The sequence below is a fragment of the Bos javanicus genome, chromosome 11, assembly GCF_032452875.1.
Source record: "Bos javanicus breed banteng chromosome 11, ARS-OSU_banteng_1.0, whole genome shotgun sequence".
Lineage (NCBI taxonomy): Eukaryota > Metazoa > Chordata > Mammalia > Artiodactyla > Bovidae > Bos > Bos javanicus.
This window is the reverse complement of record NC_083878.1, coordinates 6,796,454-6,814,767: the sequence shown is the minus strand read 5'-3', so window position 1 is coordinate 6,814,767 and position 18,314 is coordinate 6,796,454. Positions and strand designations below refer to the sequence as shown.

Below are 18,314 nucleotides of genomic sequence, written 5' to 3'. Positions count from 1 at the left end.
GTCTATACTTTCTGCTCACTTTCTCTGTAAACATAAAACTGCTCTAGAAAAAAAAGTGAGACACAAAAGAAGTATTTTTGCCATTTATTTGAGTTTAGTTCAATGAAGGCAAAAAACAGACATCAAACCATACCTAGTATATACTAAGGTGTTCAAAGTCAGGACAGCGTTTCCTCGGGGGGCGGTGTGTGTGTGTGTGTGTGTGGTGGGGGTGGGGGGTGGCCGACGATGGAGGCAATGCAGGAGCGCCGTGGGCGGGTGGAGGAGCTGGGGCTACACCATGGCTAACTGTGACTCTTCGTGGACCTATAATTCTTTATAATCTGTGCACTTTCTGTATTATGTCTTATTCTTCAACACAATCTTAAGTTTTGAAGAATTTCTGAATGTGGGAAGATACTCAATACATTAAGTGAAACAAAGACAACATTGTTTTATGTACAGTGTTTTATTCCCATTATGTGAGATACATTTATAGAAATGAGGAGGAAATATATTAGAAAGTTAACAACAACTATCTCTCTCAGATAGGGGTTACATTTTATTTTCTTTTTCCTAAGCTTCCTTTTTTCTGAAGTTCCCTACAATTGTCGTGTTATTGCTTTTATGATTTTGAAAACCAATGAAAGCTATAAAAAGAATACAAAAAAAGTGGTCCCCAAAAACGGTATCAGTTGATTACTGATCCACACAAATCACCTTGCTCGCTGGATCACAAAGTAAAGCTTCAACCATTTTCAGTTGTAGATTTATTTTTCCTCCAATTCAAAAACCTATTTTCCATCAGCACTCAAGTCTTAAATGGTTGGTTCCTCATTTAAGTAGAAGATGGATGGTGAAATTTTTGCATTTCAACAGACATCTTACTTAAAACCAAAAACCTATTTGAAAACTAAAACTTATTGCAAGAAATTTGTTACATATAAATAAATACAGCAAGTTTGAGTTAGCCGACGATTAAATCAAAATCCCTGTGGGTAATGAGGAGACAGGTCTTAACACTTCTGCATACTCTTTAACCCCAGCAAAAATGCAGATTAGGACGTTATGATCCAGGCAACATGGATTCACATGCTGAATGGTTAAGTGAGTTACAAAGATACTTATGCAAATGTTTACAGGAGGGGGGAAAAAAGGAATAAATGGAAGTTACAACAGAAGTAAATAAACTTTAGTGCCATCCATGCAGAGAAACATTCTGCAGCCGCACAGAATGGCTATCATGAAGGAATACGGAAAACAGCCTACAGGTTTGGACAAACAAGAATGGCAGGGATACACCTCAACTTCAGGACAGAGGTTACCAAGAGTGAGTAGACACCAACTGTATGGACAGCAGTGTATTCACACGTGGTGAAACCACCTCATCAGTTACGGGTATCACAGTACTCCCTCAATATGTAGCATAACTATTTTTATAGAGACCTTCTCTCCCGAGTATGTATTTTGAGTGTGTATATGCTTACAAGACTGGAAGTCAAAGTGAAGTTAACAGTTTCTTTGGATGAACTGATTTTACGATTTATTCCTCCTGTTTGCTCTTCTGCATTATTTCTTACTTTCTACAATCAACATATATAATTTATACCAAGAAAAATGCTCCTCCTAAAAAGAAACTTAGAGCAAGTGCTGAGAGACATGGGGGAAAAAAAAAAAAACACCATGGTTTTACTGGCAATGGCAAAGAACAGTTCTTTTTGCATCAAAGAGTCCTGTAGGAAGAAGTGGACACAAACCTACACCCTGACCAGGACAGGCTGCGCGGGTGGCGGTCAGATGGGGATGGAGGGGGCGGGTGGGCGTGCAGGTGTGGGGAGGGATGGAGACGTCGAGCAGGAAGCGCAGGAGCGGGCTCCAGGACAGCTCAGAGGAGCCCCACCCCATCATAAGTGCACAAAGTGGGTCCCGTGTGAATACGCTTTCCTATCACATTATTGTAAAATCCCGCTACGGTTCTGTTTTTGAGCTATCACTTCGGAAAACGAGCTCACTCAAGTTCCATGTGGGGAAGCACCGCACTTTTAAACAGTGCTGGTGGCCTGCTTTCCCAAACCCACACTTACCAGATATCGTCACTAAGACGTTCAAGCCTTCCAGGACGTCCATCTGCTGAAATCGCCTTCTGTTGATCAGAGGATACACCTTCCCTTGGCCACTTCTGTCCAGCAGCATCAGGCCACTCTCGGTACCCACCAACAAGTTCACTCCTATGTCAAGGCCACAGAAAGACCACAATTTTACACTGTGCGTGGCAGATGGCCTTGTATGGAGCAAACAGCGCCACCTCTCAGGATGAGAGTGGTTTCCTCAAGTCACCCACAAACAGAGATGCTTAGGATATGTGCACTCAGTCACTCAGTCATGTCTGACTCTTTGGGACCCCATGGACTAATAGTCCGCCAGGCTCCTCTGTCCATGAAATTCTCTAGGCAGTAATACTGGAGTGGGTTGCCATTTTTTTCTCCAAAGCTAAGGATGGTCAGAGCTTAAAGTACCCAAACTGCAACAAATCACCATGGAGGGGAGAGGATGGAATATTCATTTACTCATTAATGTAAAAAGGATCTAAGGGGGCAATAAGCTCGCTTCATTCCTGATCCTCCAGCTTCTGGGTTTTCCTCAGTAGCCCCAGAACATCCGAGCCCACCATCTCCTGGGTACCACAGACTCTCCACAGACTATCCTATCAAACAACCAGACAGACAAACCTTTGTCCAGTGTCACGATCCCCACCTGCTTCCTTCAACATCTGTCTTTGCTCGGGAAATCTTCTAGAACGAGCCATACACAGCCCCCTTCGTCCCTAACAGTTTGTGATCAACCCAGCATCTATCACTCAGTTTCAGGTTTTCTTAAAGACCATCCTCCATCATCTTTAAGAAACAAACAGCTGCATTTGGTCCTTGGTCCCTCTTTTCTTAGGAGCAGTATGTATCAGGCACACCCCAGCCCCTTCTCTCCAGCCGTGTCCCATCTCCCTCCCCATTTCCCCACACCTGCTCTGGCTTCCCCTGGTGGCTCGGGGGTAAATGTCTACAACACGGGAGCCACAGGAGACCTGGGTTCGATCCCTGGGTTCGGAAGATCCCCTGGAGAAGGAAATGGCAACTCACTCCAGTATTCTTGCCTGGGAAATCCCATGGACAAAGGGGCCTGGGGGGCTACAGTCCATGGAGTCACAGTCGGACACGACTGAGCGACTAACACTTTCACCAGGTACGTGTAAAATAGATGGCTAGTGAGAAGCTGCTGTCTAGCACAGGGAGCTCAAACCTGGTGCTCTGTGATGACCTAGAGAGGTGGGACTGGGTGGGAGTAGTCGGTGTTGGGGAGGGAGGTTCAAGAGAGAGGGAACATATGTATAATTATGACTGATTCTCACTGTTGTATGGCAGAAAGCAACACAATATTATAAAGCAATTTTCCTCCAATTAAAGAATAAATTTTTTTAAAAAGTCCACATCAAAAACAACAACAAAAACACAACAAAAACAAAACCCCCCAAAGTTTCACTTAGATGTCTTCTTAAGTCACAAAGAGTCAGGAAAGACTGTTAAACTGAAACATTTAAAGAAAAGCAATTTGACAGATTTCTTCATTCTCCCTATAAATATGGGCCAAATCAAATGCCTTTCTCATCTTTTTCCTTCTTTTTTATACGAAGTGATGGAGATGAGTCACTCTGTCCAGTACATGATGGCTGAAACAAGGGCAGGTCTGGATGCCTGCAGGATTCCATGGGACAGCGTGCGCAAGGGATGTCAAGAGTCTTCCACCTCACCCACAAACAATGCTCCCCAAGCCCCCCAGACATCCCAAGCTGTACTTCTCCAAATGATCGGTCCACCCTTGAGAATAAAAGCAGAAGGGCTGGAGTGGCCCCGAGACACCTACCCCACAAGGCTGCGCACAGGATCTCGGAGTTAAACCTCTTCTTGTATTTGCGAATCTCTGGGGTGTCGCTCTGGGGCCGAGTATTGGTGGGATTGACATTGACCACTGAGCCCTTCCGCGTAGGATCTTGCCTCATGGCCTCAGGTCTCATTCCATCACAGGAAAACCCCACTGAAACATATGACACTGGAATTACTTCTGTCTCCGTGAGGGCTGGGCCTGCTCCCTTCCCCAATAAGCGTCCATGAAAGATTCATGTTGAGACCCACTCTTTGCCGAGGAAGAGAGACTCGTAAGAAACGGATGTGAAAAACGAAGACTATGGCGCTCATTGCAAAAGACAGTGCCAGTGGGGTGTGCACCTGGTCTGCGGTCTGAGCCTGCCGACCACCACTACGCGTGCTCACCACACCAGAGTGAGAAGCACCCTACCGGTGGCTGCTTGCTTGCTGCTGTATTACTTACCCACAGAAGTCACTGTTGTCCCGCTAGATGGAGAAATCTGTAGTAATCTGGGGTCTATAAAAGGTGTAAAGGAGGAGGAAGATTTGTGTTTCTGGAGTGTGTTACTAGCGGACTGAGTCTGCAATGTAAATTTCAGTCGTATTAATACAATGACAGTAAAAGAACAAACACAAAATACTTCAACCCACGGCTGCACTGCTCTGCTTCCCAGTACAGAAGACTGGTCCCCTTGCTTCTTCCCCCGCCAAATGCTCTGCAGGCACCTCTGTGTGTGCACCCCACAACCCCCAAAACAGGCTATTTAACCAGGAGCCAAAGAGAGCAACCCCTCTTTCCAGAAACATCGTTCCAGTAAGACAGAACGCGCAAGCTACCAGCAACATCTATACTTCATGAGCTCCTCGGGTTTTTAATAAATAATCATAATGAAAACTCCTAAAGAAAGTTTGAAATGTCTTGATCTCAATTCATCCGTTTTCGAGTTTGTTCTCCTGCCCCCCAAAAGTCCAATGACTGTATGTCGGAATACAGGCAAATCTTAAGTCTTATATCGCTTGTTTTAAAGTGAGCCTCTTGCCAGAAACTACAGAAGCTTCGGCCACCATCGTTTGAGGTGTATCATCAACTCCGTATCAAACAGCGGGGCTCATTAGTGAAAGGTGCAAAGGCATATTTTTTGCTCTTTTAGGAAGAGGAGTGTTTTGGTTAATAATGTAGCTTAAGACAAAAAAAAAAAAAGAAAACACAAGGAGAGTGAAACAAATTGTTAAGTGGAAATGTAATGACAATTAAAAACAAACAGAAATATAAACTTGCCAGTTTAGTGAGTTAAGGGTTATTGTACATACTGTACATTAGAGCAAAATGGAGCCGAGTTTAAACGTAAGAAGGAATGTAACTGTAGGTGGGGTATATAAGTGGAGGGAAAGACACGTCTGACCGCTGTGTTTGTCCTATAACCGTTTCACTCCCCGGGGCAGCTGAAATCACAAGTCTTGCAACCAATCCCCTCAACCCCCTCCTGAGCTCCCCGCTTCCCACCTGGCACAGCTGTCTCCTGGCAGGCTTTGCCCCTGAGCACTACCCCCGATCCCCAGGTCTACAGCTGGGGCCCATCCACACAGTGGCAATCAGTCTGATGCTGAGCCTGCCTTGGAAGCCGCTGATTTCCCCTGGCTCCTCAAGGGGAGAGGATTATTCTAATAAGAGAATGAAAACAGGAGCAGGTGGGCAGGCCGGCAGCTCAATGCTTACACTGACAAGGTCGGCTGAAGCCACATGCTACTGCAACCTTCAACAAAGGCATTTAAGCCACACACCCCCCCATGAAGCTGGTCAGTTGTGTGACCAGGGATGGGGCCCGTGGTGAACTGTCACTGCACTCGGGGCCGTGACTGTCTCCCCAGGAGACAGAATCACCCACCAGCACCCAGACTGAGACCACAGCCATGTCTTCCAATAAGCACACAGGATTTCCCATTCAAAAGCTGAAATTAAAAGCACGCTCAGCTCTCTGCCCTTCTTGTTTAACATCTTAATTTTCTAGGTTCCCCCCCACAAGTATCTGGCCTCTTAAACTATGAGTGATTGTAAATTTCAAGGAGAGAAACTCTTTCAACAAGGTTGGCAAAAATAAATAAGAGTAACCAACCAATAATACCTCTCCAAAAAAAAAAAAATCCAGCCCTTTTTGAGGGAATTTCCTGTACAGAGCGACACATTTGTCCTGATAAGGCCAAATCTGCTCAACCAAATGTTTCTGTGTTTTATTTACTGGATAAAAAGAATGAAAAGGGCAGATTCCACAAAAGACTACCAGAATTTCATGCCAAATACATAAAGGATCTGAGAACACAACAATCGTTTTATTTAGACTTTTTTGAAAAACGAACTGGATCAGAAAAGCCATGCAACTACTTATCTAGGGAAAAGCAAACAGTGAACTGGCAAGTCTGGAGGGCAATCGCTCTAGGGTTAAGGGGTCTGTATACAGACCTGAACATGTTACTGGGGGTGGGGGTGGGGGGCGGGAGAGAAGGGGAGGTGACAGAAGGCGGGCGGGGAGGGGAGGTGAGGGCAGGGCGTGGGAAGGTCTCTGCAAACTAGCTCCTAAGCGGTGCTGGTCTAACCCTGGGAGAGCAGCCAGCTGTGGTGCGAGACATACCTCATTAGTAGTGAGCTTGTCCTGGGGTGTCTGTGGGGACATGGTGGGTGTCGGCTGGCTGGAGGATGGGGAAGAGGAGGTGGAGGAAGTGGAGGAGGAATGGCTTTGCTGTAAGAGATCTGGCAAGAGGTGAATGCGACCCGCAAAGCCATTGCTCTCATGATGGCTGGCGCGCTTTTGGTCAACTGCACTCTGCAGAGAAAAAGGCACACTGGTCTCGCTCAGCACCGCTGACAATGCTGAAGACCCTACTGACCCTGCCTGCTGCGGTGCTGGGTGGCTCCGCAAGCTCTGCCGAGCCAGCAAGGCAAGACTGGAGGGCATCAGCTGGGTCTGCTCCCGCCTCCTCGCCAAGTGCCTCAGCTGAGCCAGCGGAAGCCACGGCAGAACCCACGCCATGCTAGTTTATCTGCCACGGGAGCTGCTTTACCAAAACTACTGGCTCTGTCTCCTTTCTTTCTCTCTAAAGCCTTAGAAAGCGCACTATCACTTCTCTAAACCCTCATCTTTCCTGGGCCACGTCCCGCCTTCCATCCTAATGTGGTGCCAGAGCATGAAACACACTCAGGAAGAGGCCTGCAGTTCTAGACAGGAACCCTGCTCTGCTTAAACGAGAAGAGCATCACTTTCCTTCCCTCTAAGCTACGAAGTGAATAGGCAGTTGTAAAACTTGGCAGAAGGAGCACATCTCAGGGGGCACACGTTAAATATTCCATGTAGGAGGAGACTAACACCCGAGCACAGAGCAGAGACCGCCCCCCTATCCCCTTTGGCTCCAGGAGGCTCTTGGCTCCCGGGTGGCTCCTGCCTGCCCCGGCCGCTCCCGCCTCAGCCCACGGCCTCTTGGAGCCGAGAGCTCTGTGCATACCTCCCGGCTGCCCTACTTCAGACACAGACTGTGGGGCTCGCATGGGGCTGGGAGGGGGGCTGCCATACAACATGCAAAGAGGGCAGGACTGGGGGACGCTGCCGGCCGCCCCAGGGGTGTGGGGCACACGCCTGCCTCCCACACCCCGGCCCCGCTGCCCTCCGGGCCTGGTTAATGTGAGAACAGATGACGATGCAGAAACAGCATGAGTGAGTGGATGAGCAAGTGGGTTAATGACCACAGGAGCAGCTTGGCCTCTAACCGCGCAGAGCACATGGGTACCTGGCGGACAATCAGCGTGCCCTCTTTGGACGGGGTCAGGGCTGGTTCACTCTCCACGTCGTCATGGACAACCATGGTTTTCACGGACTCCGTTTCACCATTGCTCAAGTTCAGAGATGATCTGTTGAGACACAATCCAGATGTGAGGAGCCATGACCCACAAGCCAAAGATACAGTGGTTACGTTTTTCACCTTCTCAGGGACCTAAGGCTGCAGGTATAAAGTTTCCCCAAGGAAAATGAACTGAAATTTCCCTTTTGTCACAGCCTCAAATTAAAGACAGAAAATGAGACACCAGGAGCCCTGGAGAGAGGCACTGACATGCACACACACAGCAACCAAGAGGAGGGGAGACAGACAGGCTCGCTCCACCACAGTGACACATTCAATTTCACAGGATCAGAGGCCAGGGTTAGAAACCTTGTCCCAACCGGAAAGAAGGCCCAGGGGGGGGACACTCGGGAGTGCATGCTCAGCTGTGTCTGACTCTGTGCAACCCCATGCACTCTAGCCCACCAGGCTCCTCTGTCCCATGGACAAAATACTCTCCAGGCAAAAATACTGGAGTGGATTGCCATTTCCTTCTCCGAGGATCTTTCCGACCCAGGGATCTCCTGCACTGGCAGGCAGGTTCTTTACCACTGAGCCCCCTGGGAAGCCCACGGGGACACTCATCCTCCCTAACGCTCAGTGGGACTGACGCGGCTCTGGTGTCCTCCGGGCCAGACGTGGGCTCCTCGGCCCCCTCCTGCTCCGCGTCGTCGTCCTCCTCGTCCGTCGTCCCCGACTCCTCGCTGGAGGAGGAGTAGTCCGTCACCTTGTGCGGCGGCCGCACGTCCTCCACGGCCCGCAGCTCTTTGGCCAGCGCCGTCAGGTCCTAGCGCAGGGTACAGAGGAGGGTCAGGGAGGCGGGAGGGGCACAGCACAGCGGCCAGCGCCTCGTCCCAACCATCCATCAAACAGCCATTCGCTTTTGCAAAACTGTCTTGTAGGGAGTCTACTGGTATCGTGAAGTGGAGCCCTTAATGCTTTTGATAGGAAAGACCAAGAAAAGTCAAAAAGCTGGAAGAAACAGAAAAGATTTCTTTAGATGTTCAAGATGCTGTACTCAGTTTAAACCTGACGGCCATAAAAAACAATCATCTGTTTATGATGAGCTGAGAATATTTTTCTAACTATCAAATTCTATTTTTTGTTTCAAATTCTACATTATATATATATATCTTACCAAAATAAAAACATTCAAAAAAAAATGTATGCTGCATTCTGGCATAACTACAGCAATTGCTTCTTCCTCTCTGCTAGACAGAAAATTCTAAATCAACAAACGTGTGCAAGATAGATCTTGGTAGTTTGTTATCAAGATATTTGGCCCTGTGGCAAAGTCTTCTTTTAAGGAGATGTTCCAAAAAGCAGGAAGATTCTAGTTAAAGAGGGGTGATTTAAACTACTTATTTTTGGAGGTTTTTAACTCCAACTTTTCTTTAGAAAAATGTCCAACTTGCAGAAAAGTGAAAGGCGGTGACATGATTACGGTGTACGCCTCACGTCTGGCTTCAGACTGTCAACCACTTGCCACGTTCCTGAACAAAGTTCCTGACGTGTTAGGTAAGAAAGTACCTAGCGTGTGTGGCTGGGCAGGCTTCCCTACCACCGACAGGACCATGCGCGCAGGAGGGAAAGCTGCCTGGCGTTACTCACAAGCGCATCAGCCCCCTTTACTCTTCAATGTGAAGATTTTTTAGAGTTAATCAATTATCAATTATCCAAATACAACTTTCGAGCTTGATTGTTATCTCTATTCTACATCTTCATATGGAAGCTCGAAATATGTACCTGTCCACTTAAAATTCTTTTTAGAAGGCAGACTACGTGGCCCCACTTCCTTCTGGCAGAGTCTCTTCTCACCAGTTAAGAACCTGCTTCTTTCCTTTGCGCCTGAGCCTCTCAGACAAGTAAGCATGGACTGGCCTGGCCTCCTGCTCGCAACTTCAGGAGTACAGCTGCGGTTTTTTGTTATAGTGAGTTTTTTTTTTAAAGCTGTATTTAATAATAAGCACACAAGGCGAATTTGGGGTGTTGAGAAAGATGAAACAAAAGTTTAGGGCTTTTTAGTTTGAGAAGAGAGCAAGCTGAGGAAGGAAGAGGCATGCAGGTGGAACACAGGCCGAGTTTAACGGCAGTTAGAATGCGCTCGGGTGCTGAGCTGTTTAGACGGGGCTTACCACTTCACCCTGCAGTCGGCGGGGGTCCGTTGAGCCAGAGAAGCCATCGGTGAGAAGGAACGCACAGCACAGGGAGCAGAGAGGAGAGAAAGGGGAGGGGGCACAGAAATCAGTGCAAGCAAAAGGCAAAACCCTGGAAGTCTCAGACCCCCAGTGTGCCCAGTGACAGGGCAGCTGCCGCATCGAGGACAAGAGAGACAGAACAGCCACACCGCTGCCCCACGGGCCAGGGGCAGGATGTAAACTCCGGGGAGCTTAAGAAGGCGAGGGAAAACATCTCTTCTTAAAGCCAGTGTTTTAGATGCCCACTCACCAAGAACATGTAAAGGTCGATGCCAAGCAAAGAGAGAGAAGGCTTTTCTTTTGTATCGTTTTAAACGACTGGGCGGGCAGCGGGGCGCAGAGCACACTGTGTCTGAGGTTTACAGCTTTCCTTATAACCCCTCAAATCTGCAAGGCCCCACAGGGAGGCCTGCAGCCTTTGCAATGACACAGCTTTCAAAGAAAGCTCTCGCTCGAGCTTGAAATGAGTAAAATGGATTTTGTGCAATTCTTACAGCAGGCTTGAGAGGTCTAAACACTTCCTTTTTATCTTCAGGCTTTTTTGCTGCGTTTTCAAGGCGCTGAGATGGCGAGCCTTCAGATTTGGATGATGCTGTGAGGTTCAGAGATGAGAAAGACAGAGACACATGAACATCCGAGCGTGGCCCACAAGGCCGCCCAGCCCACCGGGCCATGATCACCTCCTGGTGGTCCTGCCCGCTTGTCAGCCATGCTCACGGCAAGGGCTCCCTCCACACACAGGTCCGAACCCCAGGTTTTTGACCCTTCCTGAGAACCCCTGACTGTTATACTGCACTAATACGTGTTCACAACTTGTTACATTACATCAATGATACAGTAGAGGGAATTTCCGCTAACCTACTATTAAGAGTAGGTGAGGATAACCAATATCAATGACAACATTGATGGAATTTATGCTGAGAAGAGTGGGTTCAAAGCTCAGTTTGGACGTTTAGCTAAACACCTTGGACGAGTCAGGGAACTAAAGTACAGTTATTTGAACGTATACAATGGAGACACAATATATATCCATCTCCTGGGGGCTGCTATAAGGATTAAGTGGGAAGATGTTCAGCAAGTGTGAACTCTCAAAACTTAACTCTTACTGTTAAAATTATGATGACTATTTGTGTCTCTAGCAAACCTACACCAAAACATTGTATGGTAATATGCAGCTGTGAAAACCTCCAGGTCTTTTCCATGACTGAAAAGGATTTCCAAAACACAGTCAACTCTGAATCGACATGGGGTGGAATTCTCAAGGTCCACTCACGCGTGGAGTTTTTTCAGCAAGTCAGTAATTCAGTACTGCAGGACCCCCAGATGGCTGGATCCGTGGGGTGTAACTAGAGGCAAAGGAACCAGGGATGGAGGGCTGACTATGCAAGAGGATTTTCAACTGCTGGGTGGAGGTGGGGAGGGGGGTGTCCCTAAACCCTGGGTGTTCAAGGGTCACCCCGTGTGTGAGCATGGAGAGGGAGAAGAAAGGAAAGGCAGCCTACATCTCACTCTGAAGCGCTCCCCGGAGCCACTCTGAGACCCTGGGTGGGAGCCGGGCTGGGACCCCGAGTTGCTGGACCCCGAGGAGCTGCCACTGCCCGGCCTGGGCGCCAGCTTCTCCACTCTCTCCCAGAGCAGCCTCGGCTCGATGCTACTGTTGGAGAAGAAGACAAGAGAACCACTCAGGCTTTGTCCCAAGACAGAGTGTCAGACGGTAAACACGAGCACTGTGTCATCACTGAGATGCAGCAGTAATGAGAACATTAGCCCACAAACAGATGTAACATGAAAGTCACCAGAAGCGACAGCAGTGTTGTCCATTGGTTTTACCTCAGATAGCTGAACACACCGAAAATGTGAAAGATGTTCTGCCGTTGTTGTTCAGTTGTTAAGTCACGTCTGACTCTTTTTGCGACACCCTGGATTGCAGCCTGCCACGCTCCTCTGCCCACGAGATCCCCAGGCAAAAACACTGGAGTGGGTGCCATCATCTCCTCCAGGGGGTCTCTGCAACCATTGGCGGACCCCAAATCTTCTTTGGGTGTGAAGAGGAAATGCTACTGTTCCGTCTACAAGTGTCACTATTTTGTCTCAGCTACAAACTCAGTTTCTTATTATGAAAAATTCCACCCATGTGATTACACACAAAATCATACTGTTTCCAGTACCTGCTGCTGTCAAGAACTGAGTCCTTTTCCGGTGATCGGGGCTGGAAGCGTGACAGCCCATGGGCTGTGGCATACCCCTGCCGTGGACACACCACAGCACCGGCTTTCTAGGTTAAAGAATTAACACGTGGACTCGGGCCCAGGAGGACCCTGCAGCCCACCCTGACTGCTGACAGTTGAGAAAGTTCTCCATGAAGCTCCTGGGTTGTCACCCATTCCACTGCCTCAGGTTATCCCGTGACACCAAGTCTGGAGGCTCAGTGATGATCAGGGTACAAAACTCTTCACACGACCTCTTGTGAGTTGCTGAGCTGGAGAACATGGTTGCCACTGACTTCATGAGGTTATGGAGCCCTTCAAATGTGACCAGTGCAGCTCAGGAAATTAAGTTTTAATTTTATGTAATCTTAATAAACTTCAAATTTAAGCAGCCTCATGTGGCAAAAGCAACCCACTCCAGTATTCTTGCCTGGGAAAATCCCACGGACAGAGGAGCCTGGTGGGCTACAGTCCATGGGGTCGCAACGAGTTGGACAGACTTAGTGACTAAACTGCTACCAACACCCATGTGGCTAACAGCTACTCTATACAACAGCTCTAGAACTTGAAAACATTTTGTGGTTAATCCACAAGCTTACCACCAACTCAAAGTCAACCTCTGTCTTTCTCTCGTGGCCCGTGTGTAATTTATATGCCACTCCCAGGGCCCCCCAACACCCTTTGGATAACAAACCTTCTCAGGTCACAGTGCCCTTAGAAACCTACCCTTCCCACTTAAAACTCCCAGAGGCAGGGATTTTTCATCTTAAAACTGCCACAATACATGGTCAGATTTCATCTCTTTCCTCCATCAATTTGACATTACAGATGAATTTGACATTACTCACATGAATGGATTTTATGGCATTTTCTTTATAAAAGGATCCCCTCTTTGCCCCAGAACTTCCGTGTTTAAGAGCACAAAAAACGCTATGCAAGGCTCAAGAGAGAGGGGATATCTGTATACTTAAAGCTGATTCACATTTTTGTACGGCAGAAACCAACACAACATTGTAACGCAATCATCCTCCAATTAAAAAAAGACCACAGGACACGGGGCGGCAGGCCTGTCCTGAGCTTCGCTCGTCACTCACCTGGTGGAGTTTCTCTGACCAGCCTGGTTACTCTGCTGCCCACTGCCCTGCAGTGGGGAATCCCGGCGGGACAGGACAGGGGACCGTGATGTTGTTCTCACAGGGACCTTTGGGTACCAAATACAGTGATTAAACTACTGAAAACATGAGAAGAACAGAGGCTTTCCTACCAAACCCCTCTAAGGTTGTCCTAGCTCGCCACCCTCTGTCACACTCCTACCCCCGCCCGCCGAGCCTCTCTGCCCTCCAGTGACGCGACAGAAAGAGGAAACGTGGGCAGAGGCGCCAGGCCCGCCTTTCTAAGCCCCGTCACGTCTGAATGGTGCTGGCGTGAAGCGTGGTGGCAGGGGACATACAAAAGCATTTTGCTGCGATAATGTGAGAATCAGGGAAATAAGCTCAAAGAAACCAAACAATGGCTTACAAATGGATGGGCGAGAAACAAAGGGTGTCGGAAGCAAGAAAATATTCAGAGGAAGCAAGTTCCGAGTGGAGGGGGAAAAAAAATTAAAATGTGACTTTTTGTTGAATTTCAACATTAATGACCAAACCCAAAATTTCAGAAACGTTAAAATTGGGGGGGGGGGACCCAAACAAACCCCAAAATCCCTCAATTTTAAAAAAAAAAGTCTGTTTTGGGAAACATTTATGTTCGTTTTTTCCCTTATGAGATCTTTTCTGAAAGTTTTGGTATTACTTAGCAGTGCGGAGTCATTTAAAGCTTCTGTATAAACTTGATAAGACAGCTGGTAAAATATATTTTGATCCTGTCTGTTCTAGATGCATACTCTCTGTAGATGTACTCTTATTCAATTATTTTGGCATCTTGTGTTTCAGTACAGAGTGAGAGACACCAATGAAGAGCTAACTGGCTGAGGGCTGAATGTGGCTGCCTCACTACGGAATTTTCTCCCCACTGTGAGAAGTTCCTCTGCCATCTCATCACCCATTAATTCTGGTGACGTCACCACACCCTTCACTGAGATCAGTTAATTAAAAAATAAATAAGGCAATAAGGAAAAAGCAGCACCCGTCTGTCTTTCTGCTCCTTACCCGTGGAGGCACCTCGTCACTGTCTGATCTAGACCAAGCCTTCTGGGCTGGGTCGGGCACCTCCGCCTTAGAGTCAGAACTCTGACTGAGCACCTCACTGCGGGAAGGTGGGCAGGGGTCCTGAGAGCGAAGATGGTGGTGTGCAAATTTGGGAGGAGAAGGGTCACTGAAGGAATGGGATCTCGAGACAGGGGAAACATTGTTCTTGAGAGATGCCAGGTGGGACCACTGTACCTTCCGAGAAAACAAAACACAACACATTCAATGCGTTCTGCAGAAAACGCTTTTCTGGTAAATATCAAATCCAGAGAGAGCGCCAGGGCAGTGGGGGACCCAAACGGGGCGACTCAGGACTAGGTCAGCCAAGCGGACAACAGCTATGCTTTGGTGGGGGTGGCGCACAAGGTGGTCTGGGCAGCATAATATGCAGAAAAGAACAAATGTACATTTATAAGGAAAACTCTTAGTACCCAGACAAACGTTACAGAGAGTGGTAAATGTGAAGATTAAAAAAAAGAAACAGCGTTCTTGTCTGATGGACAACGTGCAGCATGCATTTCTGCGTCAAAGCAGCTGGACAGGCAGAGAGTGGGGAGACCACAGGATGGACATCGCCACGCGTGCACAGCTGTCTGCCCATCCTCCCATGGCCTGGCAGGGCAAGTAACAACAGAGTCACATGCTTACTGTGCAAAGACCAACCCTGCGTGTTTTGATAGATTGTACGAGTTTAACTTAAAAACAGCCAGATTGTCAAATACACCAACCATTTCCCTTCTTTTTTGTCCCACAACTTAAAACACTCCAATCCCCTGAGAACTTTACACGTGTTTCTACTAGTCAGAAAAAGAAAAGGACTTCAATTTCTTTAGAAATAGTCAGCAGTGGAATTCCCTAAATGGACTGCTGAGGGGGTATTCAGTCTACTTGACACTGGAAGAAATAAGACAGTGCCTTGGCAACTGAAACCATCTGGTCACTTTTAAACTGGAAAAGCCATCTCTGAAACAATCTGTATTTTCTTAAGACTACACTTTTTGTTTTAAAATAATGGTCCAGTATTAAAATTTGTATAATTCTAGCTATTACATCATCATATTTGATGAGAACTGGAAATATTCAATCAGGATTGATTCAACGTTGCCAGGTGTAAGATCCAGAAATAGTTCCAAGTTCATGATTTCTAGGTGAGAGTCATGTAAGTTCTGTTATTGGTATAATCCCAGACTTCCAAAATATTTAAGATTTTCAGGGGGAAAGCATGTAACTAAAAGCATCATCTGTAAGTGTAATAAAATATAGGTTTTAAAATGAAGTCCTACGTGAAAAAAGGTTTCTCCCAAATCATGTTTTCGTAAGTGCAGGTTTTGGCTAAAAGTCACTTTAGACAGAAAAGGGAAAATAGAGCCTATTTCCAGGCACTTTGTTAATTAGTCATCAGTATAAGAAGTAGTCTGCACAATGCAGGAGCTCCTTTTCTCTGCACTGGTAGTGGCCACATAAAGAGTCTGCATTTAGGGGGCGTTTAACCTTCAGCAAACCTGTTCTCCCCGTCCTCCTCCCCCCGTCATCCATCCTGCTCTCCTCTAAAACCCTCTCTGTTTCCACTCCTCACTTTCTGGAGCTGCCCGCTGGCTTCTGGGTCAGTGTTTCTGTGAATCAGGACACTGCTCGTCTCATAAACACCAGCCTCCCAACACTGACCCCACTGAGCTTCACCCCAGGTCTTCTTTTCCCTGTAAAACTGTTTCAAATCAAGTGTATTTACGGCAAAGTATGCTCCAGTCCTCATTTGGGTTTGTCTGAACACCACTGCTACCTCCACCGTCCCCCAACCCAGGCCAACGGCAGCTGACAGGTAAACGCAGCCTCAAGGACTCAAGTGTCCAGTACTCTGGACTGCACGGCTGCAGGGAGCGAAATGCCTGAAGGCCAGCTATCTTCAGGGAGAGTGGGGACCAGCGTCTTAAGGATCTCTGAGATCTCCGACCCGGGTCGTCTCTGCTGTCTGCTTTATCCTCCAGAGAGCATGGAGGTCCCCTCCACCCAAAGCTGGGCAGGGCCGAATGCCAGGGACGACCCAGTGGCCTCTGCCCTGACCTACATCAGGGAAACCCACACCCAACCCACTTGGGTCGTAAACTTCTTTTGGATGTTGAACCTTTTCAGAGTCTGATAAAAGTCTCCTTCCCCTTTCCCGCTCCAAAAATACGTATGTTTATATAAAAACTTTTAAAAATAAAAGAATCTCAGGGCCTCCCACTCACGGAACTCCCCAGGTTGAGACAAGGTCTCCCTTTGCATACTTAGAACAGTATCTTTCTATAACCTAAACAGAAAAGTCTTTGCATTCGGTAAGGAGGCACTGCTTTACAAACATCTGAGTCAGTGAGGACGAAAAGTTAGGCAGAAAGAAGAAATCGCCGAATCTAGATGTTCTTAGTGAGAACAACAAAGAGAACCTTGGCTTTCCCTACCCGCTGAGGCCGGGTTCTCCTTAGTCTTAACTCACTCTGCTAACGTCTTCTCTTTCTAAACAAACCAAACTGAGCCGTTTGAGCAGGCCGGTAGCTCGCCGAGCCTCTGTGAGCGTCTCCTTGACCCACACAGCCCACGGGCCACTCTACCTGTGGCTCGGCGGGTCTCTGCAGGGCAGGGTGCACAGACTCGGAGTTGCCACTCGAAAAAGACTCTGATCTGGAAGGCACTGGAGGTTCCAATACTCGGCCCGTCTGCTTAGACTGGGCTTCGGGGGAGCTGTGGTTAGTTTTCCTAAATCTATCTTCCACCTGCGTCAGAGAATCAGGAGACAGAACTCAGGGTTAGTAGGAGAAAGAAAAAAAAAAAAAGCAGAGACGCTGGAGACAGCCTGAAAGTGGAAAGGCCCTAAGGAGAAGCCTTCTGTTTTCTCCAACCACAAGAAAAGAGACAGAGGCAGACAGCACAGGACAGCGATCTGAGGCGGACTCAAGAAATCTTTACAAAGATCAAAATTGAGAGAGGCAGCCTTTAAGACCTCCCCCCACCAGCTGGATGCTAGGAGTGCATGTGAAGATAAGCCAAGAAAGGAAATTAATCTCTTGCAACCAACTAAACCCACTGAATATCACCAGGAATCTAGCATGTTTCATTCCAGCGAAAATCAAGGCATTGCCGAACAAGCAGGACATCTGCTCCTAGAAGGTGCTACATGAGGGCCTGGTTGGAGGATGCCCCCCACGGGCCAGCATCCATACCCTACGGGCCGCCCAGTCCATCCTGCCCATATCCTAGCAACCGTCTTGCTTTGTCACATCCCTGCCAGAGGCCCTGGGAGCCCACATGCCCCAATTCAGAAAATAAACCCTTATCACCGAAAATCCAGTGAGTCAGGCCCAGGGATGCTTCATTCACTCAGCAGCTCTGGGAAAACAGCTGAGCAGGCCACCGTCCCCCCGTGTACAGGGACAGAAGGATGCTGCCACACAACCTCCTGTCTTCCCGTCTAGGTCTGGGAACCGTCAAAGAGGCGCTTGGGTCCTCTCGAGACAAGACCAAGCAGAGAAGGGGCCCCTCCCAGCCCCTGACCACCCACCACCCCCTGGGGAGGGCACAGGACGAGGGGCGCCCACCGTACCTCGCGGGCCCGGTCAGCGGGCTCGTGCGGGGCCTTGGGCTCATGCAGGCCAGCCTTGCTCCTGTCTGGCGGCGGGGGTGGCCTCCGGGGGTCGTGCTGTAGAGACAGGAGATAGGCTTGTTCTTGCTGCAGCTGCCTCTGGAGCCGCTCTGCCTGCCGGTGCTCCTCCAGCTCCCGCCAGCGGCACTCCTTGGGGGGAGAGGGGACACTCAGTCCAGGGCCCTGGGGCGGCCGCCTCACCCTGGTTCCACTTCTCCCCAGGACAGCGTGCGCTGACGCTGGCTTCATGACAAAGCAAATCAGCCAGGATGCAGAATGGCGGATTACCTGCAGGAAAATCTGACCACGTGCCACTACGCATAAGGTCACTGGACAGGTAGAGA

At 48.4% G+C, this 18,314-nt stretch overlaps 1 protein-coding gene across 50 annotated transcripts in view; it reads right to left on the bottom strand.

Moving 5' to 3' along the window:
• Window positions 1-18,314, bottom strand: part of MAP4K4 (mitogen-activated protein kinase kinase kinase kinase 4) — a 148,725-nt gene that overhangs the window by 12,975 nt on the left and 117,436 nt on the right. For 2 of the 50 annotated variants that reach the window (XM_061431701.1, XM_061431730.1), the window contains exons 15-26: window positions 17,932-18,027; window positions 16,943-17,104; window positions 14,316-14,549; window positions 13,263-13,369; window positions 11,464-11,612; window positions 10,456-10,553; window positions 8,375-8,550; window positions 7,674-7,794; window positions 6,524-6,715; window positions 4,360-4,477; window positions 3,895-4,065; window positions 2,064-2,207 (exon numbers count right to left, since the gene is read on the bottom strand). In XM_061431701.1, coding sequence (XP_061287685.1) covers window positions 2,064-2,207; window positions 3,895-4,065; window positions 4,360-4,477; window positions 6,524-6,715; window positions 7,674-7,794; window positions 8,375-8,550; window positions 10,456-10,553; window positions 11,464-11,612; window positions 13,263-13,369; window positions 14,316-14,549; window positions 16,943-17,104; window positions 17,932-18,027 — 1,768 coding nt within the window. Of the gene's footprint in view, window positions 1-2,063; window positions 2,208-3,894; window positions 4,066-4,359; window positions 4,478-6,523; window positions 6,716-7,673; window positions 7,795-8,374; window positions 8,551-10,455; window positions 10,554-11,463; window positions 11,616-13,262; window positions 13,370-14,315; window positions 14,550-16,942; window positions 17,105-17,931; window positions 18,121-18,314 lie in introns of all 50 variants that reach the window. The other 48 variants (XM_061431695.1, XM_061431699.1, XM_061431700.1 and 45 more) reach the window with 32 other exon arrangements.